Source organism: Triturus cristatus, chromosome 10 (assembly GCF_964204655.1).
Source record: "Triturus cristatus chromosome 10, aTriCri1.1, whole genome shotgun sequence".
Taxonomy (NCBI): domain Eukaryota; kingdom Metazoa; phylum Chordata; class Amphibia; order Caudata; family Salamandridae; genus Triturus; species Triturus cristatus.
This window is the reverse complement of record NC_140593.1, coordinates 1,220,342,482-1,220,366,181: the sequence shown is the minus strand read 5'-3', so window position 1 is coordinate 1,220,366,181 and position 23,700 is coordinate 1,220,342,482. Positions and strand designations below refer to the sequence as shown.

The 23,700-nt window shown below is 49.3% G+C and overlaps 1 protein-coding gene across 3 annotated transcripts in view; it reads right to left on the bottom strand.

Annotated features, from left to right (window-relative positions):
* LOC146797111 (actin-associated protein FAM107A-like) overlaps nucleotides 1-8,932 on the bottom strand; it is a 50,696-nt gene extending 41,764 nt beyond the window's left edge. For 2 of the 3 annotated variants that reach the window (XM_085630311.1, XM_085630312.1), the window contains exon 1: nucleotides 8,632-8,825. In XM_085630311.1, coding sequence (XP_085486437.1) covers nucleotides 8,632-8,684 — 53 coding nt within the window. In that variant the 5' untranslated portion in view covers nucleotides 8,685-8,825. Of the gene's footprint in view, nucleotides 1-8,631 lie in introns of all 3 variants that reach the window. The other variant, XM_085630313.1, reaches the window with a different exon arrangement.
* Between the last annotated feature and the right edge of the window lie 14,768 nt (nucleotides 8,933-23,700).

The following is a 23,700-nucleotide window of genomic DNA, read 5'->3' as shown; positions in this document are numbered from 1 at the left end:
CTCTACAGAAAGCAGAGTCACAACAATTTCCTTTTTTCCACAAAGGAGCTCAACTTTCTCTCTCCACCAGTGCTTAATTTGAGGCGGTGGTTTCCGATGCTCCACACCGTCACTTAGTCGTCAACACCGGCGCTTGTGATAGTCGCCACAAGGTGGCGCTGTCTGGATAATTTATAGATCACCACAACAACAGGTAATTATTAACTCAATATACACTGAAAATAACTATGAGCTGCTGCTCAGGCCATTCTTACAGCCTTGGAGGCCTGGAATAGTTTGAATTGTCACACTTGTAGGAGTCTGAGGGTTAGTAGTTGTGTAGGTTCTGTCATTGGCAGCACTGGGAGGGGCAAAGGGGGGTTCAAGCTGCAGTGGGCTCCTGACGAGAGCCCTGGCACTTATGTTTTCTACTAATTAAGCGCTGCTCTCCACCCACTGCCTCCAACAACAATGGGGACGTATTCCTGGACCCAGATACCAAAGGGTGCATATATATATACTGAATGATCAATCAATCAATCAGAGTACTTGTAAAGCGCGCTACTTAACCGTGAGGGTCCCAAGGCGCTGAGGGACGGGGGTGCTGCTACTGCTCGAAGAGCCAGGTCTTGAGGAGTCTTCTGAAGGCCAGTAGGTCTTGGGTCTGCCGTAGGTGGGTGGGGAGGGTGTTTCAGGTCTTGGCGGCGAGGTAGGAGAAGGATCTGCCGCCGGTGGTCGTTCGTTGGATGAGGGGGACAGCGGCGAGGGCGAGGCTGGCGGAGCGGAGCTGGCGGGTGGGGGTGTAGAAGCTGAGTCTGCTGTTCAGGTAGGCTGGTCCGGTGTTGTGGAGTACTTTGTGTGCGTGGGTGAGGAGCTTGAAGGTGATCCTCTTGTCGACGGGGAGCCAGTGTAGATCTCTTAGGTGGGGGGTGATGTGGCTGCGGCGGGGGACGTTGACGATAAGTCGGGCGGAGGCGTTTTGGATGCGTTGTAGTCGTCATAGGTATTTGGCTGGCATTCCTGCGTAGAGTGCGTTGCCGTAGTCCAGTCTGCTGCTGACGAGGGCCTTTGTCACCGTTCTTCTTGTTTCGGTCGGGATTCACTTGTAGATCCTGCGGAGCATGCGGAGGGTGTTGTAGCAGGAGGAGGAGACGGCGTTGACCTGCTTAGACATAGAGAGGGAGGAGTCGAGGATGAATCCTAGATTGCGTGCATGGTCGGTGGGTGTTGGTGCTGTTCCCAGTGTTTTCGGCCACCAGGAGTCGTCCCAGGCTGAGGGGGTGGGTCCGAGGATAAGGACTTCCGTCTTGTCAGAGTTCAGCTTCAGACGGCTGCTCCTCATCCAGTCGGCGACAGCCTTCATTCCCTCGTGGAGGTTGGTTTTGGCGGTGTGTGGGTCCTTGGTGAGGGAGAGGATGAGCAGGGTGTTGTTGGCGTAGGAGATGATGTTGAGGTCGTGAAGGTGGGCCACTTGTGCGAGGGGGGCCATGTAGACGTTGAACAGCGTCGGGCTGAGGGATGAGCCCTGGGGGACACCGCAGAGGATGTTGGTGGCTTCGGATCGGAAGGGTGGGAGGCGGACACTCTGGGTTCTGCCGGAGAGGAAGGACGTGGTCCAGTCAAGAGCCTTCTCTTGGATTCCGGCTGCTAGGAGACGTGTCTTTAGAGTGCAATGGCATACCGTGTCGAAGGTGGCTGACAGGTCCAGAAGGATGAGGGCTGATGTTTCGCCGTTGTCTAGTTGGTGCCTGATGTCGTCTGTGGCGGCGATGAGGGCTGTCTCGGTGCTGTGGTTTCGTCTGAATCCGGACTGGGATGGGTCCAAAATGTTGTTGTCTTCCAGGTGGCGGGTCAGTTGCATGTTGACGATTTTCTCGATGACCTTTGCCGGGAAGGGGAGCAGGGAGATGGGCCGGAAGTTCTTGAGGTCCTTGGGGTCCGCTTTGGGCTTCTTGAGGAGGGCGTTGATTTCAGCGTGCATCCAGCTTTCCGGGAATGTCGCTGTTCCGAAGGTGATGTTGATGACTTTTCGTAGTTGGGGTGCGATGGCTGCGTCTGCTTTGTTGAAAACGTGGTGTGGGCACAGGTCAGACGGAGATCCCGAATGGATGGAGTTCATGACCTTGCGTGTCTCGTCGTCGTTGACTTTGGACCAGGAGGTCAGGCGGTTGGCGCTGGTGGTGTTTACAGGGGGGGTGGAGTCTGGCGTAGTCGGGGCGGTCGTGGTGTTGAAGCTGTCGTGGATGTCGGCGATCTTGCGGTGGAGGAAGATGGCTAGTGAGTCGCACAGTTCTTGTGAGGGCGGAATGTCGTTGGCGCTGGGGTTGGAGAGTTCCTTTACGATGCTGAAGAGCTCTTTGCTGTCGTGTGCGTTGTTATCCAGGCGGTCTTTGAAGAAGGATCTCTTGGCTAATCTGATGAGGTGGTGGTGTCTGCGGGTGGCGTCCAATAAGGCTGTGTTGTTGTCCGGTGTGCGTTCGTGGAGCCATGTCTTCTCCAGTTTCCGGCATGCACGTTTGGAGACACAGAAGCACAGCACCTCACCAACTAGAACATGTTTTTTCTGCTACTCATAGCCCACCAACAGCAATGGGAACATGACTGCATTTCAGGGAGTGTTTTTCTTGTATACCATTCTCTACTTCTAAGATCTACGTTACTGAGCCGCCTGCACAAAATTATTCGAGCATATTTAATTTTCCTTCTTTTCACAAGAGTAATCAGTAAGGTATTGAGCTGGTATTGAGTCCCATTGAGTTGGGTAACAATAAACATCGGTTATTCAGCGCCGAGAGTCTCTCCTTATTGGTGATATGTGCACTTTACAGATACACATTATATTATCGTATGTTACGGTCCTCATGCAATTCCGCAGTCTGGATGCTCGGACTAAAAGCTAACCATGAAACAATCTCTGCTCATCCATGACAAAACTTTAAAACCCCACTAATAGGACTGTTCTTCAGAGTTGACGGATGAATAATCTATAGGGCAGCTTGTGTCCCTAAAAAATAAAGGGCTACCCAGCTGGGGTGTCGCGAAGAACCTATGCGATTAAGGACAGCCCTGGTGATATTGCCTGAACTGTAGACCCTGGCGCTGTTCGAGGGGGTTCTCTTGTGTTTCGGTATGATCTACTTTCGTCTCTTACATGGCACGTGGGTCCCAGTCTGTGCACGTGGACACCTAGTCCTACATCACGTGGGGTGGGTCTGAACATGTAAAGAAGCCCTAGGAAGCTGGGTTTATCCTCACAGGAAGAGGGTGGAGTATACAGACCTTTACAGCAATCAAAGCACATTTGTGTTCAGAGTCAGTATTGAACAATGACCGCTGTCCAATAACTTCTTTTAAAACCAGTTTGTTCAGCTGAAGTAACAAGAGGGTTTGCTGAACTAGCAAACGGCGCTGGACGTGTGGCCATTTTTACCTTTCGCGGCGTTGGACGCAAGTGTCAAAGCTGCAGAGACGGGAGTTGACAAGAAACGTCTGCTGGAACATTGACCCATCTGCATCTAGGCTCGCATGCTCGCCCCAAAGAGCTGAACCATGTTTGTATCAGAAGACAATTAGTGGTTTAACACACCCCAGCGGGGCAGACTTCCTTCCGGGCCCTCTACCTGTTCTACATCCTATTTAGCTTTCGAACAACGGACACCACAGACCATCTTTGGTGTGAGAATGGCTGCGGTTTATTACATTCTTTCGAATATACGATGTTACATCGCGGTCTTTACACTCCGATACCTTTACAACGCAGGTATTACAACGCAGGTCGTTACAACGACTTGCGCTGGAGGGCGCTGGACTTAGGAATAGTATGATTTACTATTCCAACTCCAGCCTACGTTACAGTAGGGCAGGTGTTGGAATAGTTAAACATACTATTCCTTAGCTTACAGTGCCATCCAGCACAAGTCATTGTAATGACTTGCATTGTAATGCCCACGTTGTAAAGGTATTGCGGTGTGAAGACCGTGATGTAACCAATGTTTTCCCATTCTTTCACATGGTGGGACATACTTTGTCACGAAAACATCAGTCATTAATAGGTACCAAGCATGCAGACATCTTAACTCTCAAATGATTAACATCATAGCAGGATATTCAGCAGTCATAAATCATCTTACAGTCGTAAACAATTAGCATCATAAAAGGTCTTAAATCATCTTCCAGTCGTAAATCATTTCTTGGTTGGTCATAAATCACTTTTCTCCATCACCATGACTCATCTTATGGCAGCACTTTTCTGAGGCACACTTAGGGGCTCATTTACTGCCGCATTGCGTCAAAAGGAAAGTGCAGTAAAGCCTCGTATGTACGGCAATACGACGCATCCCTGTCATTTCCTTTGTGCTGGCATCAGTTATGCGCCAATATAGATACCCTTGCGCCATGGACCAGGGGGCCCGCATTTTGTGCAGGAAGGGACACTGTCCTTCATAAAAACAACCATTGCGCCTGCCCTGCGTAGGCGCACAGTTTGTATGCATTCCCAGATTTACGCTATGCTGTAGATCTGGAAATGTGTAAAAAGCCATGGACGTAGAGTGAAACACCCACCGCAACGCCCATGGCACGCCTTCCTGATGCAGTGTGAGGCAACGCAGCGACATGCATCATATCTACGAGGCCATGAAAAGCCACGCAGGGTGGCTTTCCGTGGCCTTGTAGATATGGCTTTGCACCGGTGACCGATAGAACGTCAATACAAGCATTGGCATAGCCAATAGGTCTCGCCTTTGGGACCTTATAAGTGTTTAGCTATGCAACAGTTGCATAACTAAATACTTATAAGGTCCCAATAGTGATACCTATTGGCTATGCAAAGCGGCCGTGAAAATGAAAGTAATCGCGGTAAAGCGCGGCGCGCGCGCCCGCGACATGCACTGTAGCTCTAGGCTGGCCTGGTAGCACTTTTTGGAGCCCTCTCAATAAGTCTTGCCAGACCAGCGCATGTGCTGGGTCAGGCGAGACCTAAAAATGACATTCAAGCAGCGCACCAGACTTGTAAATAAGCCCCTTAGTACCAAGCAACGCAGCTTTGAGGCTTCCCTTACTGCCGTTGTCTGCCATTTGCGACCCTGTGGCCGTGCCTGGGCATCAAGTGCTGTGTCTGCCCTGCACCTACCATCTCTTGGCTCTTTGTTTGCCCTCCAGTGTCCCTGCCGTGAGGCATCCCATGGACCCTGATCGGGCATTTCCTGTTTCTGGCCTCCTGTGTTATTAGTGGCATTAATTATAGCTGTCCCCGCCATGCTGCTGGCAGTTCCGCGACCGCCATCATGTCCCCCACTCCCGTCGCAACATGTACTCATTGAGATGTTAAGGTTCCTCCTGGACCTCTCAACTGCGCTATGGTTTGCGTCCGCTCTCCACTCAAATCTGCCTATCACCTCGGACCACAGAAGGTCGGCGGGATGGAGCGATCTGGTGATGGTTGTCAAATCTGCTTTCATCATCTCCAAAAGCTTTTGTCGCTGTGGCTTGGTGAGATCATTGCTGGCCAAGAGTAACACAATAACGTCGGGTTTACCAGAGTTTGCAGAGCCTCAGGCACTCTTCACAGCCGCTGCGCCCACTTCATCCTAGGCCTGGCCATCCACACTACAGTGGTGTTGTGCAGCCGTATCCCTCCGTAATGCGTCTGTCAGGTGGCCCAGTGCTGGGGTCTTGCGATGTAAGCGTGACCTACTATCCAGACCATCTGTCTTCCGGATCCATCCTTTGCGACAAGAAAATAGCCTGGATTAATTACTTTCTGGTCCGATGTAGGCCATGAAAGCTTGAGATATCCACCTGCCGGCTGCTTACTCCCTTCCATCTGCACGCCACATGCTGCTGTGATCATAGCCGCCCCAATGCGGAATTAATGCAACCCGCACCTCTCTGGTGTGAAACCTGCTCGGACTAATTCTAACCCCGTTTGATTCCGTTTCCCATCATGAGATTGGACTTCATGCCAAATCTCTTAAACGGTTTGGCTCCTTTTTAAGTAAAAGAACAGTCTGTCCAGTTAAATGCCTTCAGATCACACCCCTATGCATCCAGATGCGGAGTCCCTCAGAGCTCCTCCCTGAGCCCAACACTTTTTAATGTATATGTCTCGTCCCTCGTGAAAATCGACTGAAATTGGGGCTTTGAGATCTGCTCATCTGCTGAGGACACCCTGCTGGTCCTTTCGATAGGGGAGAGACACCATGAAACCAAAGATAACCTGACCCGTTGTCTCTCTGATCAGCAAGCTGCAAGAAGGCACACGGCCTAAAACCGAGACCTTACTCTTTGGCGGTGCCCATCAGATCTTCCTGGTGGCCTGCCTTCTTGGGATCTGCACCTGAGCCTCAGAAAATGGCAAAAAACCTCAGCGTTCTAATGGACGCCTCACTATCCATGCAGGAGCAGGTCAACGCTACCTGGCCAAAGGCTTTGACATACGCGTGCCTCTAGGAAGGCTGTTCCGATGGACACCGGCTGACTGGTGAAGAACTGTAGTCCAAGCTCTAATCACTAGTAGACTGAAATACGGAAATGCACTTTGTGTGGAAATGGCAGACTACCTCTTCACACGACTCCAGGGGATACAAAATGCAGCCGCCAAGCTTATATGTAACAAAGACAGATACAGCTCAGCATCGCCGGCCTAGAAACCCTTCACCAGCTGCCAATGCGCAAAAGAGCTAAACTCCCCTACCACGCCCACAAAGCACTATACGAAACTGGCCCTGCCATTCTATGAGCAAAAGTGGAATTCTATGAACCAACGTGAGACCTGAGATCCCTGAACTTAGCACCAGCCAAAACTAAACGCGGAAAAAAGTCAGATCTGGCGGTCGCTCATTTTCTCACTTGGCAACGGCCCAACGGAACCTACTGCCCGTGGATCTTCGCCTTAGCGACAGCCGCTTCAAGTTCAGAAAAAAAATAAAAACCTGGGGGCAGATTTATCTTTCCTGGCGCATCCCTGCAAATCAGCAGGGATGCACCAGGAAAGATGCGTCACGCAAGTTTACCCTTGCGCCACCACAGATGCACCGCATTTACAATGCAGCGCATTATGGCGCAAGGATAAACAGATGTGTGACGCATCTGATGGCGTAAGGGCGGCACATTGCTGGAGTCGTGTCGCAAGCACGACGCAACTCCAGCAATGCTCAGGGGCTGCCCATACCGAACATGCTGCGTCATGCCTTACGCCTGCTCCAAGCAGGCGCAGGGTTTTGACGCAGCAGCGTCGGAAAAGTGACTCAGTGAAATCTTGTAGATTTCACTGAGTCACTTTTCCGATGCTGTTTCCAACATCACGCCCACCCTGCATACATTAAACCTGACGCAGGTTTAATGTAGCGCAGAGCTTTACAACGTGACGCATCTCCCTAGATGCGTCACGTTCTAAATAAGGCGCAACATGGCGCATGGTTTACGCTGCTGCTGCGTCACAGAAGTGACGCAATGGCGCCGTAAATGTCTCGCAAGGGGCTTGTAAATCTGCCCCCTGGCTTTTAGTAGTTTAATTCTAATGCACCAAATACCACAAAAATACCACAGTGTCTCAGTTAGAAGGACATGCATTAATTTAGCACCGTGACACCGACGCGTTTCGAGTTTTGAGGAAAGCTGTTTATTTTCCCGCAAACGAAGCAAGCCCATACCCCAATGAAATAAAGGCTAATAAAGGCTGGTAAACCTGATTTTGGCTCGAGTGCTGTTCATGTGAGTTTTACCATTTATTGACAATATGTATATATATATATATATATATATATATATATATATATATATATATATATATAATATATAACCTACTGGCGGTCGCCAGTAGGTAGTTAGGTATATATATTATTTATAGACTTTCAAAAGTACACAGACCTCTGTATATATCATATTTAGACGAAAAGCTTAAATGTTGCTCCCCAAAATACAAAACATTGGGGCATATTTTCAAGCACGGCGTTAAAATTATCGCCGCTTTAGCGGCAGATAACTGCCGCTAGCGGCGGTGATAATGGGCTTGATAATATGCCGCAGAGAATTCCCATAGAAGCCCATGTTGACACCAGAACATGGGCTTCTATGGGAATTCTCACGGGCATATTATCAAGTCCATTATCGCCGCTTTAGCGGCAGTTTTCTGCCGCTAAAGTGGCGATCATTTTAACGCCGTGCTTGATTATATGCCCCCTTGTTCTGCTGCTTTTGTGGTGGTATAAAGCACATTTCTTTCAGGGAGCTTTAAAGTGTTAGGAGAACTGAAAATTCACGCTTCTATTTTTATAATGTACACGTCGTAGCAGCGCCACAAGGTGCTGAGCTCAAACTCAGGTGTGAAACGCGCCCGCCAAGAAAGAGCCCTTCGACTATTTTTGTATTTTTCGCGCTGTAAAGCCGCCCTCGGGTGTCGCTTAACCCCCAGGAAAGCTCGCTAACACTAGTCGCGTCTAGGCTCTTCCGGGCCCTGGGGCCCTAGAGAGGTCTGGCCTATGCCCCTTCCCCAGTTACCTGAAGAGCTCTATAGCGCCTCCTTCCCAGGCCCCCCTTCTCTGCGCACAGAACCCCCCTGATACCACCGTCCAACGGTGGCCGCCCTCTTTATCTAAAAGTGCTCTGAGCGTGGACATCGCGGCACCACAGACAAATCATAAATAGACTTACATGACGTGGGCGCCGCCGCTGCGGGGGCCGGGCCCCCGGGTCTGCTCCCCCATCCGTCCCCGGTAAGAGCGACAGGAGGTCCCTCTGGGTCCGTGGCTGGAGGCAGCTGAGTGCCCAGGCGTCGCTGCCAGTCCTGGCAGGTGGCACCTGTCTCAGGTGTCCCCGCTGCATTATTCATGCACACGACTGTCTGTGGTCCCAGGGGGGGTCTTTGTGCGGGGGAAGGAGGGGCGATGACGCGCCTGCAGAACACACATTCGCAGCAGCAGGACCCGGGGACACCAGGGCACAGATTTATTGGCACTTTGTGCTGAGTTTGCCTCACAAAAGTGCTACGTGTTGCTTTGGTATTTATTGGAAAGTACTGTAGTCCTAAAATAAGGCAAGTAGCGCCGTGTTCTCTTTGCCTCAAGGGGGCGCACCATGGTTGGTGCACAGCCGTTCCCAATCAACTAACTACCTGTGATTTTTTACTCAAATCGCTGTCTCCAAAAAAACAAAGAGGAAAAAGAGAATTTGCTTCAAAAATTCACCCACCTTCAGAAGGGGTAAGATTTTCTCAAAACGCTTTTAAGTTCGTGTGTGTTCTGTAAAGTACAACACACGTTTTGTACGGGAGGAGTACCCAATACAAAAGCTATACTAGACATCACGCGCAGACCCTTGCACTATGGCCAGGGCCAGTGGAATTATGCGGCAGTGGAGCACAAAACAACGCTTCAGAATTGACAAAAAATATGCAGCAAGAAAAGGGGAAATTATGTGGCATAATGTAGGGAGACTGCTATAAGAGAGAGGTGTTGGGAAGCAGGGAGGAGAAGTGGGTGTGCGTGAGGAGCAGGGGAGGTGCGTGAGAGGTGGTCACTGGTGTAAGGGAGAGGTGCTGGGAAGAGAGGAGGGAAGAGGGTGTGTGAGGAACAGGGGAGGTGCGTGAGAGGTGTCACTGGCATAAGGGGGAGGTGCTGAAAAGAGAGGAGGGAAGAGGGTGTGTGTGGGGAGGTGCATAGAGGTGTCACTGTTGTAGGAGAGGTACTGGGAAGCGAGGAGAAGAGAGTGAGTGAGGAGCAGAGGAGGTGCATGAGACGTGTCACTGGTGTAAGGGAGAGGTGCTGCGTAGAGAGAGGAAGAGGGTGTGTGTGAGGAGCAAGGGCGGTGTGTGAGAGGTGTCACTGATGTAAGAGAGAGGTGCTGGGAAGAGAGGGGAAGAGTGTGTGTGTGAAGAGGCAGGGAGGTGCATGAGAGGTGAGTCACTGGTGCAAGGGAGAGGTGCTGCAGAGAGAGAGGGAAGCGGATGTGTGTGAGGAGTCAGGGATGTGGAAGAGAGGTGAGTCAATGGTGGAAGGGAGAGGTGCTGGGAAGAGAGGGGAAGATGGTGTGTGTTAGGAGCACGGGGTGTATGAGAGGTGTCACTGGTGTAAGGGAGAGGTGCTGGGAAGAGAGGGGAAGATGGTGTGTGTGAGGAGCACAGGGTGTATGAGAGGTGTCACTGGTGTAAGGGAGAGGTGCTGGGAAGAGTGTGTGTGTGCAGAGGCAGGGAGGTGCATGAGAGGTGAGTCACTGGTGCAAGGGAGAGGTGCTGCAGAGAGAGAGGGAAGCGGATGTGTGTGAGGAGTCAGGGATGTGGAAGAGAGGTGAGTCAATGGTGGAAGGGAGAGTCGCTGGCAAGAGAGGGGAAGATGGTGTGTGTTAGGAGCACGGGGTGTATGAGACGTGTCACTGGTGTAAGGGAGAGGTGCTGCGTAGAGAGGGGAAGAGGGTGTGTGTGAGGAGCAAGGGCGGTGTGTGAGAGGTGTCACTGGTGTAAGGGAGAGGTGCTGGGAAGAGAGGGGAAGAGTGTGTGTGTGAAGAGGCAGGGAGGTGCATGAGAGGTGAGTCACTGGTGCAAGGGAGAGGTGCTGCAGAGAGAGAGGGAAGCGGATGTGTGTGAGGAGTCAGGGATGTGGAAGAGAGGTGAGTCAATGGTGGAAGGAAGAGGTGCTGGGAAGAGAGGGGAAGATGGTGTGTGTTAGGAGCACGGGTGTATGAGAGGTGTCACTGGTGTAAGGGAGAGGTGCTGGGAAGAGAGGGGAAGATGGTGTGTGTGAGGAGCACAGGGTGTATGAGAGGTGTCACTGGTGTAACGGAGAGGTGCTGGGAAGAGAGGGGAAGAGTGTGTGTGTGAAGAGCAGGGGAGGTGCAGGAGAGGTGAGTCAACGGTGGAAGGGAGAGGTGCTGGGAAGAGAGGGGAATATGGTGTGTGTGAGGAGCACAGGGTGTAAGAGAGGTGTCACTGGTGTAAGGGAGAGGTGCTGGGAAAAGAGGGGAAGAGGGTGTGTGTAAGGAGCACGGGGTGTATGAGAGGTGTCACTGGTGTAAGGGAGAGGTCCTGGGAAGAGAGGGGGAAGAGGGTGTGTGTGAGCAGCAGGGGAGGTGTACGAGAGGTGAGTCACTCGTGTAAGACAAAGGCTTGGTAGAGAGGGGAAGAGGGTGTGTGTGAGGAGCAGGGGAGGTGCAAGAGAAGTGAGTCACTGGTGTAAGGACGAGGTGTTGGGGAAAGATGGGGAAGAGGGTGTGTGTGAGGAGACAGGGAGGTGCACAGGGCTCGAGTCGGGGTACCACGCGGGTGGACGGCGTCCCCCCACTTATTTTACCGGGTTTTTACCGGGTGGACGCGTCCACCCTGCCCAAAAGATGGAGCCGGTACCCGAGCCTGCACCTGTGCGCGCGCTCAGCACTCACCAAACCCCACCTTCTATTGTCGAGAGAGGGCGAACAGAGCTCTTTAAGTTGTTTTACGTTGATGGAGCCGTTCAGTATGATAGACGGCGCTCGTGGCCGTATATTAGAAAAGGTCAGTATGTATTCATGCATTTCAGACGGAGACCCGCAAATTTACTGTGGGCAATAAATACGCACCGAACAAGCGCAGCTTTAATTTCCCCGCTCCTTTGAGTGTCAATACGGTGACTAATTCCAACGTAAACATTCTCCTTTGTCCTTTGAACCTGCCCCCATCGCCTTCTAACCTTTGTTAATTAATGGGGACTACATCTCGTGACGTCACTTCCTGCCGTGAGGTCACTTCCGGTGACACCACCTAACTTGGAGCGTCCCCCCACTTCTTTTTTTAGGACTTGTGCCCTGGAGGTGCATGAGAGATGAGTCACTGGTGCAAGGGAGAGGTGGTGCAGAGAGAGGGGGAAGCGGATGTGTGTGAGGAGTCGGGGATGTGCAAGAGAGGTGAATCAATGGTGGAAGGGAGAGGTGCTGGGAAGAGAGGGGAAGAGGGTGGGTGTGAGGATCACAGGGTGTATGAGAGGTGTCAATGGTGGAAGGGAGAGGTGCTGGGAAGAGAGGGGAAGAGGGTGTGTGTGAGGAGCACGGGGTGTATGAGAGGTGTCACTGGTGTAAGGGAGTGGTCCTGGGAAGAGAGGGGGAAGAGGGTATGTGTGTGAGGAGCAGGGGAGGTGTACGAGAGGTGAGTCACTCATGTAAGAGAAAGGCTTGGTAGAGAGGGGAAGAGAGTGTGTGTGAGGAGCAGGGGAGGTGCAAGAGAGGTGAGTCACTGGTGTAAGGACGAGGTGTTGGGGAAAGATGGGGAAGAGGGTGTATGTGAGGAACAGGGAGGTGCAGGTGAGGAGAGTCACTGGTTTAAGTAGAGGTGCTGGCAAGAGGGGTGCGGCCCACGCTCATTCATTGTACGCTGTGGAGGCCTCCTCCGAGTCTCTCACAATATATCCCTGCAGATGAGGACGCCCCCCCTGAAGAGGCATCGAACATGGTAAGGCATCAGATGGCAAGGAGCGCCAGGCCTGCCGCCCCTCCTCAGGGAGCGGGGGGATTTCCCTATTGTCTCAACGCTATCCCAGAGTGAACACTACAGGCAACACTAAGGAGAACCATGCGCTCCCCGTAGTGTTGACTGTAGTGTTGAAACTACAGTCAACACTGAGGGCAGTGCAAATTGTGGACTGCATGTACCATGATGCAAAAGAGCAAGCTTTTCTGGGATGTGATGTAGTGTCCGACCACGCCCTTTTCCCTGCCCAAACCGATTTTCATGACCTCCTCTACCATTTGTCACATTTTCCTAATGTTCCTTTTTGTAAAAATTGCATTTCAGCCCTTTGATTGCACTTCATCTGGCCCGAGCCGGAGAGTACGGTTCCAGCCAGAGAGTACGGCCCGGGTGGAGAGAGTACGGCCAAAGCCGGAGATTCCGGCCTGACTGTGGACGTAAAGATACACCTTGTAAATGACCTCTGTGAATACCAAAAGTCGTAAAGTTAGACTCTTGACTCAGATTGCCTTTGTGAATCAGGCCCGATGTTTGGTAATTTTCTTTCCTTGATTAAACTCCTCTATAAATACCCATATGTATATTGAAGCAGCATTGTTTACAAGATCTGCAGTTTATCATGAGGTACTTTTTATGGTTTCAAATAACTGTAATTAACTCACATATCCATAAAAGTACACACGCCACTTATTATCATTAGAGGGTAGAGCGTGTCTGAGAAAAGACTATAGCAGTCAGAGGCACACCTCTTACCTTACCCACTGAAAAGCCACATCCTTGCCACATATGTCAACGGGACCCCCACCATGCTCCCTTAATCGGCCACCAAGAGGTTTTCACATTAACGACTGCAGTGGATTTTCCTGCCACAAGCACCTGACGTCACCTTTCTTGGAGACCCCACTGACTGAGAGGTACATCTCAGGTGAGACTTGTGATGTCATAGCGGGGCTAAGAGACCAGATATACAGAATTAGAAATTAAAAAAGTTACCATTTTATAAGCAAAATGAACCCTCGCCCGTTGTGGATAGATCTGGCAATAAACTAAGAACTTTGAGGCCATAAAGAGATTGCATACTTTTAAACAGATTTGCCAAGTACTTCATTTCCTTGAGATAAATTTGCATCCTTCAAAAATTATTACTCTGTGGCAGGCAGTAGCCGCCTCTTTGCTGACACCGGCCCAAACTCTGCTACTGTCCTGGTTGCTTTAGAGCAAATGAACCCTTTTCTGTTCTGTGTCATTTAAATATTATTAAACATAACCTGTTGTTTTCAAATATTTTAATTATTGTCTAATACATTTAATTTATTAATTAACTTTAACCTAATCCTAATACTATTCAAAAACTCTATTCTAAATGTATTTTATTTTTTTAACAGTAGTATTTTACTAATTCTCTTTTTAAAAGGAACACTGGCCAGGAATTTCTTTTTATTTAATTCTTTAATTTATTACATGTCATCGTGTTTTCCTTTATACTACACCTAATTTTAATTATTGTTTTTATTATTAACTTTAATATAAAATCTTTAAATAATATGTTGTGGGAGACACCCCCTCATGCTGCCCGAACCCTGTTTTTTAATATTTCAATATATAAATTCCCTTTGTTACTTCATTTTTGGTATGTTTTTTTTATTACCCTTCTCATCGCTAGTTCTACCTCTTAATTATTTGAAATAAATGTAAAAGAAGGTAAAAAGGAAATATGACTAGTATATCTCAGGGGACCTCACAGTAACTTCTGTATCCTTTTTAATATAATATAATTCATAAAAATGAATTACCTTTTTAATGACTCTCATCAACAATTTAATTTTGCTACTTCCCTTGTTAATGCAGTGGGCGTGATGTCCTTCTAAGTGACCTGATTGGTGTGCCAGTGTAAGGGAGTTGATGTACTGGCTGGTACATGGAGTTGAGTTGATGTAGTCTGGGTGCACCAAGCATAGCCAGTGCAAAAAGTGTGAAAATGTGGATGCCCAGGGGAGGAACCCAACTGGCATTAATAAAAAAAAAATACGTGACCCCTCTTTCTTTGATCCAGCGACTGCCATGGGGCGCAATGCCACGACGCCGTTCGACCGAGTTAGAAATGTTTACAAACAATCGACCTATCTCAAACTCAACCTGCATTTCAAAGGTGCTTGAAACAGCAGTGAGCTGCCAGATTTCATCCCACCTGGAATCAAACAGCCTTCTCAGTGAGTTCCGTTGGGTTTGAGCCACTCAGGGGATCACCGACAGCACTTCTGTATATGAAAAGGCAGTCGGTACCAGGCACCAATGGGTACTCCGCATCTTGTCCATATCAGACCTCTCGGCTGCATTTCGACACCATCATCCAAGAGGTGCTCCTTGACAGCCTGTCTCATTTGGCTGGCATCAGAGATTAAGTGCTATTTTAAGGTAATACTTTCTATTTATTACTATTATTTTTTTTGTAAAGCACAGCCCATAACCTCGCAGTAGCGTGAGAGGGCCATAACTGAACATCTCTGGGGGCGGTGTTATTAACTGTAGGAATCCTTCAAGCGTATATGCTGATAGAAGTGTGACAAAGCCTTGGTGAAGAGTCTGCAGAATGAAGGGGTGGAAACAAGTTATAGGCGTCTGACTGGCAGGCCTGAAGAAAGAAGGGGTGTAAAGGCAAGCATGGGGAGGGCTTTCCAGACGGCTGCAGAAGAAATAGTTTTTTAACAATCATCGAAATTAGAGAACGTCAAATTTCACGGGCTGCGACAGGTAGAGACCTCCACAGAGACGAGCCTTGCACGTGAAGGTTATTCCTCAACGTCTTGTAGCAAGTCAGACAGAGAGACATCAAGGAAAGCCTGGAAGGCTTCAGAGGTCTCTTGGGAAGGTTAGTGGCACACAACTGTGACAGGTAATCCGGAGCTTGGCCATGTAAGCCTTGGTGGGCGAGGAGGATTGATTTGAGATGTCCTCTTTCCTTCACAGGGAACCCCTGGAGGTCTTCAGTGCAGGAGCCACGTCTTCGTGCTGTTTCTCGCCAAACACGAGTGGAGAGGATGGCTCTGGGCGCTTTGGGGTTTGCATAATGTTGTGTGGGGGACTCCAGGGTAGAGGTTGTTCCAATAGCCAAGGTGAGAAAAAAGTTGATAAAGAGCTGGGGAATATTTCTCTATCACTAAACTCTAAAGAGAAATGTTCACAATTTTTAAACACTGGTTAGGGAAAAAGAAAATGCACACGGAAGAGCTCCTGTGTTGTCGCAGGCACCGTGCATGACAGAAGCCGCCACCTGTCAGCATTTCTCCCCTCAGACTTCTACAGAGCTCTGGTTACATGGGCAGGTGATTACAGGCTTCTTGCCCACAAGCCCCACACACTAGTGTAACAAAACTTGTGGGGGGCTCCCATGCAAACTACATGGAGGGCCCCCCTTCGGACTCCGTCAGGAGCTCTCAGGCCAGTGTACTGTGCTGCGGGGAGCCCCCTGGAGCTCGGCCCCCGCGCCGCAGGGTCTGCTGGGGCCTATGTTATGTCACTGGCCCCGCCCTTCCATATGCAGCCAATGAGGTGCTCCTAAAGATTCAGGTGTGATTTGGCAATGGGCATTCATTGGTGTATTCAGCAATTGCGTGACTGGGAGTAGGGTCAAGTTGGAGGGTGGGAACTTGAAGGAGGTATGTGAGCAGCGACCACGGGGAGTCGGATAGCAGTTGATTTATTTTCAAATTTGAACCTTGCCGCCTTCTGATGCACACCACATGTGAGATGAGGCAGCCCCTTGCATCCGCCCTCGGGCTCTTCTCTGTGCCCACTGCAAAGTGCAGGTATAGCGTAACGGGCATTTGTAAAGCGCACGTTCAACCAGAAGGGTATCTTGGCGCTTAATCACAGATGTTTTTATTTTTACCCATCTCAATGGTACTCATTTTTATAGACCTCAGAAGGATGAAAGGCTGAGTGGACCAGCCAGGATTTGAACCTGTGACCATGAGGTCAAATACAGGCCCTTGCAGTGGACGCATCAGTCCGCAAAGTCACCAGACCCGGATATCAGCACAATGCTAGCCTCTAGTCTAGTGCCTTCTAGCCATTATATAAAGATGTTTGTGATAGGCCCACATACAGCTACAAGTCAGGCCACCACCCTGCAAAACGCCCACATACAGCCACAAAACCGGCCCATTCACCTACCTGTCAGACTGGCCCGTCTGGCACTGCCAGCTTGCCCTATAGGCCAGTCCTGTTCTGTTGCACACCCATGCCCTGCGTAGTCACCCTCAGTGCTGCTGCGGCCCCTCTCTTGGTGCAGCCATGTCCGTCGTGGATGCGACCGAGCACCTTGACAAGCGTGCCCCGCGGGGTGCATGATTCACTGAGGCATCATGTCCAGCCCCCCCTGCCTGGCACTGCCCAACAGTGGGACAGGCTATGGGTAACAGCCTGGTTCCTCCACTTGCAAACATGGGCAATCTACCCCCATGGACGATTCTGGGCTCAAGGTAACCAGAGTGGCGCGCCAGCCAGACACACAGACCAGGTGGATCACCGGTCATGGTGCATCAGTGGCAATGACTTACCACCCAGGATGAGCTGCACATGCACCTCATGGCACACATTGCCACTCCGAGAAAACCCTCAGAACCTCCCCCACCCTGGACGCAACAAGGAGCGGATCCTCCTTTGTCCCCCTCCTCCTACCACCAATGCCAGGTAAAACATTCACCTGCACAACTACCCAGTCACTGAGGTCAGCAGCAACATCTTAGTGCCCTCTGGGCAAAGATGAGCAAAAAATCCAAAAGCATCAAAAGAGAGCTGGAAACATCCCCCACTGCTGTGGTCTGGTGAACGCCGCCATCTTTCTTGCGAGCAGCAAGCCAAGGCGCATGGCATAGTGCGAGAACCTCTTGGAAAGGCCCAAAGTGATTCAAGCCTCTGTGATAATGCCAAGATTATGATTAAAAAGTGTGTGTGTGTGGGTAACTCTGGCAGCTAGGCTGAGGCTTAGCACATGATTAGTTAGCACCGAAACAAAGACCTGTATGGAGTTTCCTTCTTGTTTTCAGCCTGTCTTTCCCCTATCCATTGGTTCAAGAAATGTCCAGACTTCCTATTACCACTCCGCAGAATGCAAACCTCTCTCCTCAGAATGCAAACCTCTCTCCTCTGAACGCATGCCTCTCTCCTCAGAATGCAAACCTCTCTCCTCAGAATGCAAACCTCTCTCCTCTGAACGCATGCCTCTCTCATCTGAACGCACGCCTCTCTCCTCTGAATGCAAACCTCTCTCCTCTGAACGCATGCCTCTCTCATCTGAACGCACGCCTCTCTCCTCAGAATGCAAACCTCTCTCCGCAGAATGCAAACCTCTCTCCTCAGAATGCAAACCTCTCTCCTCTGAACGCACGCCTCTCTCCTCAGAATGCAAACCTTTCTCCTCTGAACGCACGCTTCTCTCCTCAGAATGCAAACCTCTCTCCTCTGAACAAACGCCTCTCTCCTCAGAATTCAAACCTCTCTCCTCTGAACGCACGCCTCTCTCCTCTGAACGCATGCCTTTCTCCTCTGAACGCACGCCTCACTCCTCAGAATGCAAACCTCTCTCCTCTGAACGCATGCCTCTCTCCTCAGAAAGCAAACCTCTCTCCTCTGAACGCACGCCTCTCTCCTCAGAATGCAAACCTTTCTCCTCTGAACGCACGCCTCTCTCCTCAGAATACAAAGCTCTCTCCTCTGAACGCACGCCTCTCTCCTCAGAATGCAAACCACTCTCCTCTGAATGCACGCCTCTCTCCTCAGAATGCAGACCTCTCTTCTCTGAACGCAAGCCTCTCTCCTCAGAATGCAAACCTCTCTCCTCTGAACGCACGCCTCTCTCCTCAGAATGCAAATCTCTCTCCTCTGAACTCACGTCTCTCTCCTCAGAATGCAAACCTCTCTCTTCTGAATGCACGCCTCTCTCCTCAGAATGCAAACCTCTCTCCTCTGAACGCATGCCTCTCTCCTCAGGATGCAAACCTCTCTCCTCTGAACTCACGCCTCTCTCCTCAGAATGCAAACCTCTCTCCTCTGAACGCAAGCCTCCCTCCTCAGAATGCAAACCTCTCTTCTCTGAACGGAAGCCTCTCTCCTCAGAATGCAAACCACTCTCCTCTGAATGCACGCCTCTCTCCTCAGAATGCAAACCTCTCTCCTCTGAACGCACGCCTCTCTCCTCAGAATGCAAACCTCTCTCCTCTGAACTCACGCCTCTCTCCTCAGAATGCAAACCTCTCTCTTCTGAACGCACGCCTCTCTCCTCAGAATGCAAACCGCTCTCCTCTGAACGCACGCCTCTCTCCTCAGAATGCAAACCTCTCTCCTCTGAACGCACGCCTCTCTCCTCTGAACGCACGCCTAATTCCTCAGAATGCAAACCGCTCTCCTCTGAACGCACACCTCTCTCCTCAGAATACAAACCTCTCTCCTCTGAACTCACGCCTCTCTCCTCAGAATGCAAACCTCTCTCCTCTGAACGCACGCCTCTCTCTTCTGAACGCATGCCTCTCTCCTCTGAACGCACGCCTCACTCCTCAGAATGCAAACCTCTCTCCTCTGAACGCACGCTTCTCTCCCCAGGATGCACTTCTTTCTCCCCAAGATGCCACTTCTTTCCACCACTCCAAGAATTTAATCTTCTATAACATGTAAGATTCAGTGCTGACCCTCCTACAAATTCCTTATTGTTGTGAATGCAGATTCCTTACAAACGTAAGTGTGACAACATTTTGTTAATGTCTCAAATATACATATATTACCTACTGGCGGTCGCAAGTAGGCAGTTATAGTTAGGGCTGCTTTTCCATAGACTGCAAGTTTTTTGGTTTGCTAATATCTTTGGCCTCGTTTGATGAACCTTCGTGAAACTTTCCAAAACAAAAGTTCATCCACCTCAGCTCCTTCCTGGAAAGTTTTGGGGTGATCCGTCAAGCAGGGATGAGAACAAGGGGGGTCCCAAAACATAAAATCTCCATGCATTTTCAACAGACTTCTTTAGACGCAGCTATAGCAAAAACGGCGGAACGGAATTGCACCCAATTCGACAGGAAGCTACATCTTGGTCCGCAGATTGTGCTGTTTGTGATTTGGTGTAGTTCACTCAGTAGTTTTTGAGATGATAAGGGGCTAAAATAATTGTATATTTTGGCGGTTGGGCTCGCCAGCATTTCACGGGCATCCTGAGCGAGCCCAAAATAAACAAGCATTGGCATAGCCAATAGGTCTCGCCTTCGGAACCTTTGAACTGTTTAGGCAGATCTATTGGCTTTGCCAATGTTTTAAAGCTATTTTGTAGGGAAGGTAAGTATTAAAATGGTTAATAAGCTGTCACTTAATTCCAAGCTTTCTTTGGAGACAGGAGAAATAATGTAACTGCATCGTAGGGATACAAAGCTGAAGAAATAACACACAATTAAGTGGCGTAAGGCTAGAGCAGCCGACCTTCGAGCTGAGAAAACAGGTTCGAGCCTGACGTCCCGTGATTTAAAAAATCAATATGCCCTTGTGTAATGCAACTGGTGCCCATGTAAAGCGCTCCAAGTTTTCACTACATAAAACTGAAAAAGGAGTCTCTTTGACATTACATCAAAGACAGCGACGGGTTGTAGGATGAAGGTTTTTTGTAGCTTTTTTCACCCTGAAGGTAAAACTGGGAAGCCCGATAGGGACTCGTCTTGGCACCTGCTTTTTAAAAACTACACAGTAATGACTAAAAATGAATTACCTACACCTGCAAGCTGGTAGGTGATTTGTTGGAGAGTGGGCTCTATTGTATTGTGTGTAGTCTTCTAAACCACGGCGGCTCATCAAAAGGTGCAAATGAGTGGTGCCCCTCTACGCGGGAGCTGCCACACAATGTCAGATGAATGCACTGTTTGTTTCTTCATTCTTTTAATCCTCCTGACAACTAAAAACATGTATTAAATCTTATGCGAGCTGCTCCGCAATTTTGCAGTTACAGTTGTGTAGGGGGAGGTGTGGGGTCCTCCCCTTGTAATGCCTATAGAGAACAGGGCTGCCAAGAATTAAAGAATGGAAGTCTAATATGGATCTCTATATGGTTGTGGAGAAGGTGATTTATAAAGCGAGGGGCTGCCCGCGTAAATTCCGGAAAACTTGGACACCATGGATGGAATATTACAAGCTGGACCTAGATGCAGATGGGGCAACCTTAGATCTTTCGCACAGCAGGACAGAACCAAGTCATTAGTACCTGTGTTGCCTAGCCTGTACCAGAGGGTGACGATTGTACAAGATTTGACCTATGTATTTACATGTCTATGATGTTGATGTGACTCGGTGTCTCTCATTGAAGAGTCAGCTGCACTATTTACTGCCCATTGATGTAACTTGCTCTCCGCGATTGGATATACCTCATGTATTAACGACTCCTTTTCCCAACTGTATGTTTTGTTTTTCAGTTAAGAAACAAATAAAGTAAAAAGAAAAAGAATTCAAGTGTGCATGTTGTGCTGGAGAAGAGCTGTGGCGAGCCCAATCTGACGTGCAATTCAAAGGCCTCCGATTCCCACTGCAGCAGGGAGCCTGGGGGGGTCTAAGACGACAAGTCCATTGCCTCCGATTGAATGCTGAGTTGGCCTGCTCAAGCCAATCCCAATGCTGCTCTCATATGCTTCAATTTAAAGAGCAATGTTGAGATTGGCCGGGCCGGGCCGGGCAGGGACAAAGCAGATTCCACTGCAGTGCATGGCATGCAGCGCGGGGGCGGTGGAATAGCCTATTACTCAGGGCTCTGAGAAGGGGCACCTCCTGAGCGTGCCAGGGTGAGAGCGGCGCTGAGTGGGCATCGCAGGAGGATGTGTGTAGCAGTAGTGCAGAGGACAACTGAAAGTGCAAGGAGCCCTTTCCAAATCACAACTAGATGAGCAGTAACAGTGATGAAGAGGCTGTACTGCTGAGCCGCTGTGCCCGAAACAATCAAGTTCACTTTTAAATAATGTACTGTGTTTCTGTTAGTCTTCAATCATCAGACAATCAATCAATCACATTTGTAGAGCGCACTACTTACCCATGAGGGTCTCAAGGTGCTGGGGGGGGGGCTGCTACTGCTCGAACAGCCAGGTCTTGAGTCTCCTGAAGGCCAGCAGGTCCTGGGTCTGTCGTAAGCGGATGGGGAGGGTGTTCCAAGTTTTTGCGGCGAGGTGGGAGAATGATCTGCCACCGGCAGTAGCTCGACGGATGCAGGGGACGGTGGCGAGGTCAGCGGAGCGAAGCTGGCGGTTCAGTCCTGATGCAGAGACGTTTTAAGGCATGGGCTAAGTGGGCCCAGGGCCCCAGCCTTTGATGGGGTCCCCTGATAGAGCCAGCTCTGTAATTTGCAGAGTCTTGCTCTGATGCCCTTGAATAATTCTTAAACATTTTTTTTTCAATACAGTTTTCTTGTCATTTATTTTTAATGTGGGTGATGTGCGAGAGTCTATTACAGACATTTTGCAGGGAGATGTGATTATGTTTCATGCAACATCCTTAAAAAATATACTTTTTGATCAAAACAGGCCCTCACATATGAGAAATGGGAGATCGTCACAGAGATTATTTGCATTAATATTAGTGAGCTGCTGTTTTACAATATTGAAAACACACGTCACTATCCCTGAATATTATATGTAAACACATTTAGAATTTGGCCGAGTGTGCCTGTGCATTGCCAGTGACCTGGCCAGAGGTGGCATGAAAGAGCTGAAACTGATCATATATTCAAAGCTGTCCCTAACAGGAGGCCCAAAATACGTTTGGCCCAGGGCCCCCAAAATCCTAAAGATGTCCCTGTCCTGATGAGCATTAAGTACAGTAATGTGTCTGTAGCCATGAGGCCTCACTCTGCAGAAATCTTGAGTTATTTTTACAATAATTTCATTCAACTCTTAAAAACAGTAAAAGGGAAGGTTTCTGGGCTTTTCAGAGAGCTAGCGTTGCGCAATGATATTCAACTCTCTTTCAGACGTCTGGCGTTTTAAATTAAGGTTTGTATCTGAGGATCTATTTTATGCTACATTAAACATCTTGAAGGTCTGATTCGTTTTTTTTCTGCTGCCCTTACTGGTTGATGGATGACAGCAAGTCTTCTCATTTGTTTTTCGTCTGCGAGGTACAAATATGCAAAGCTTGTTACTTTCAGAAATGTTTGTATTTGACCCTTGTTGATTTTGTTCAGGGAGTTCCAGCGGGTTCCTGTTGCTATAATCATTCTTTGGCCTCCAGAATTGTAAGAATTGGGCTCACTCGCCACATTGCATTCAAGACGGCAATAATTTAGGCCTCCCACTTTAACATGTCACCAGCCACCCCGCTTCTAAATTCCATGACTGCTTTTTGTTTTTCCTCCATGTTGACATCTTTCTACTTATTTTTATGTCTTTCAACTCTATGTCCTGGTGTTTAGAATCACACAATCCCTGTTTGATTCATCTAACAAATAAACAAATATGAATTACGGTTAACAATAACAGAAACTCAATAATCATGTTCCTCGATTCTGGCAACTTCTGTAATCGGACTCCTAACCCCGTTCCATTCACCACGCCCCTCTCGGAGCTCCAAGGCTCAGACACGTATCATAAATTCACTCTAGTCGGCGGGTATTAAGTACATTGAAAGATGGCGTAAGGGTGACCGATGAGATAGTTCATTCAGGCTGGTTTTCACAGACACTTGTGGTTTTGGCATGTTGCTGTTAGCGGCCGTAATGTGGCAGCACATCCCTAGTTCTGGATGGGGAAAGCTCGCGAACAATGATATAACTGCTGCCCGATTTTAAGACTAAACGAGACCCTAATATATTTTCTGGCCAATCTTAAGAACAAACAAGGTCCTCTTAGTATTGATCTTGTAGCTGCAAAATAATTCATTTCAGTTTCCTCCTTAAAGGCTTAACTAATACAGTGCCTAATGGCCGTATACATTAAATGATTAGTTTGCTGCCTTTTATGCTCCTCAGACAGGGCTTTAGGAAGGATGAAACAAGCAGCCGCAAAAGTGAACGCGACCGCCATCTGTTTCCAGTTAACGCGACTGTGAGACAGGTGAATGTAAACAAGCGCGGGCGCGATAATTGGAAACAGATGGCGCAGCTGCACGCTCCCGCAAGGTAAACGTCATCCATGCACGAGTGCTCATTGGAAACAGTGCAGTACATGCACAAGTTTCCCAAAACGTCCTGAGTGATTCCAAGAGGTCACTCCTCAGCAGCGCTTGCACGCTGCCTAGGCAAGACCTAAAAAATGGAGCCCTATGATTGGCGGAGAGGCCCG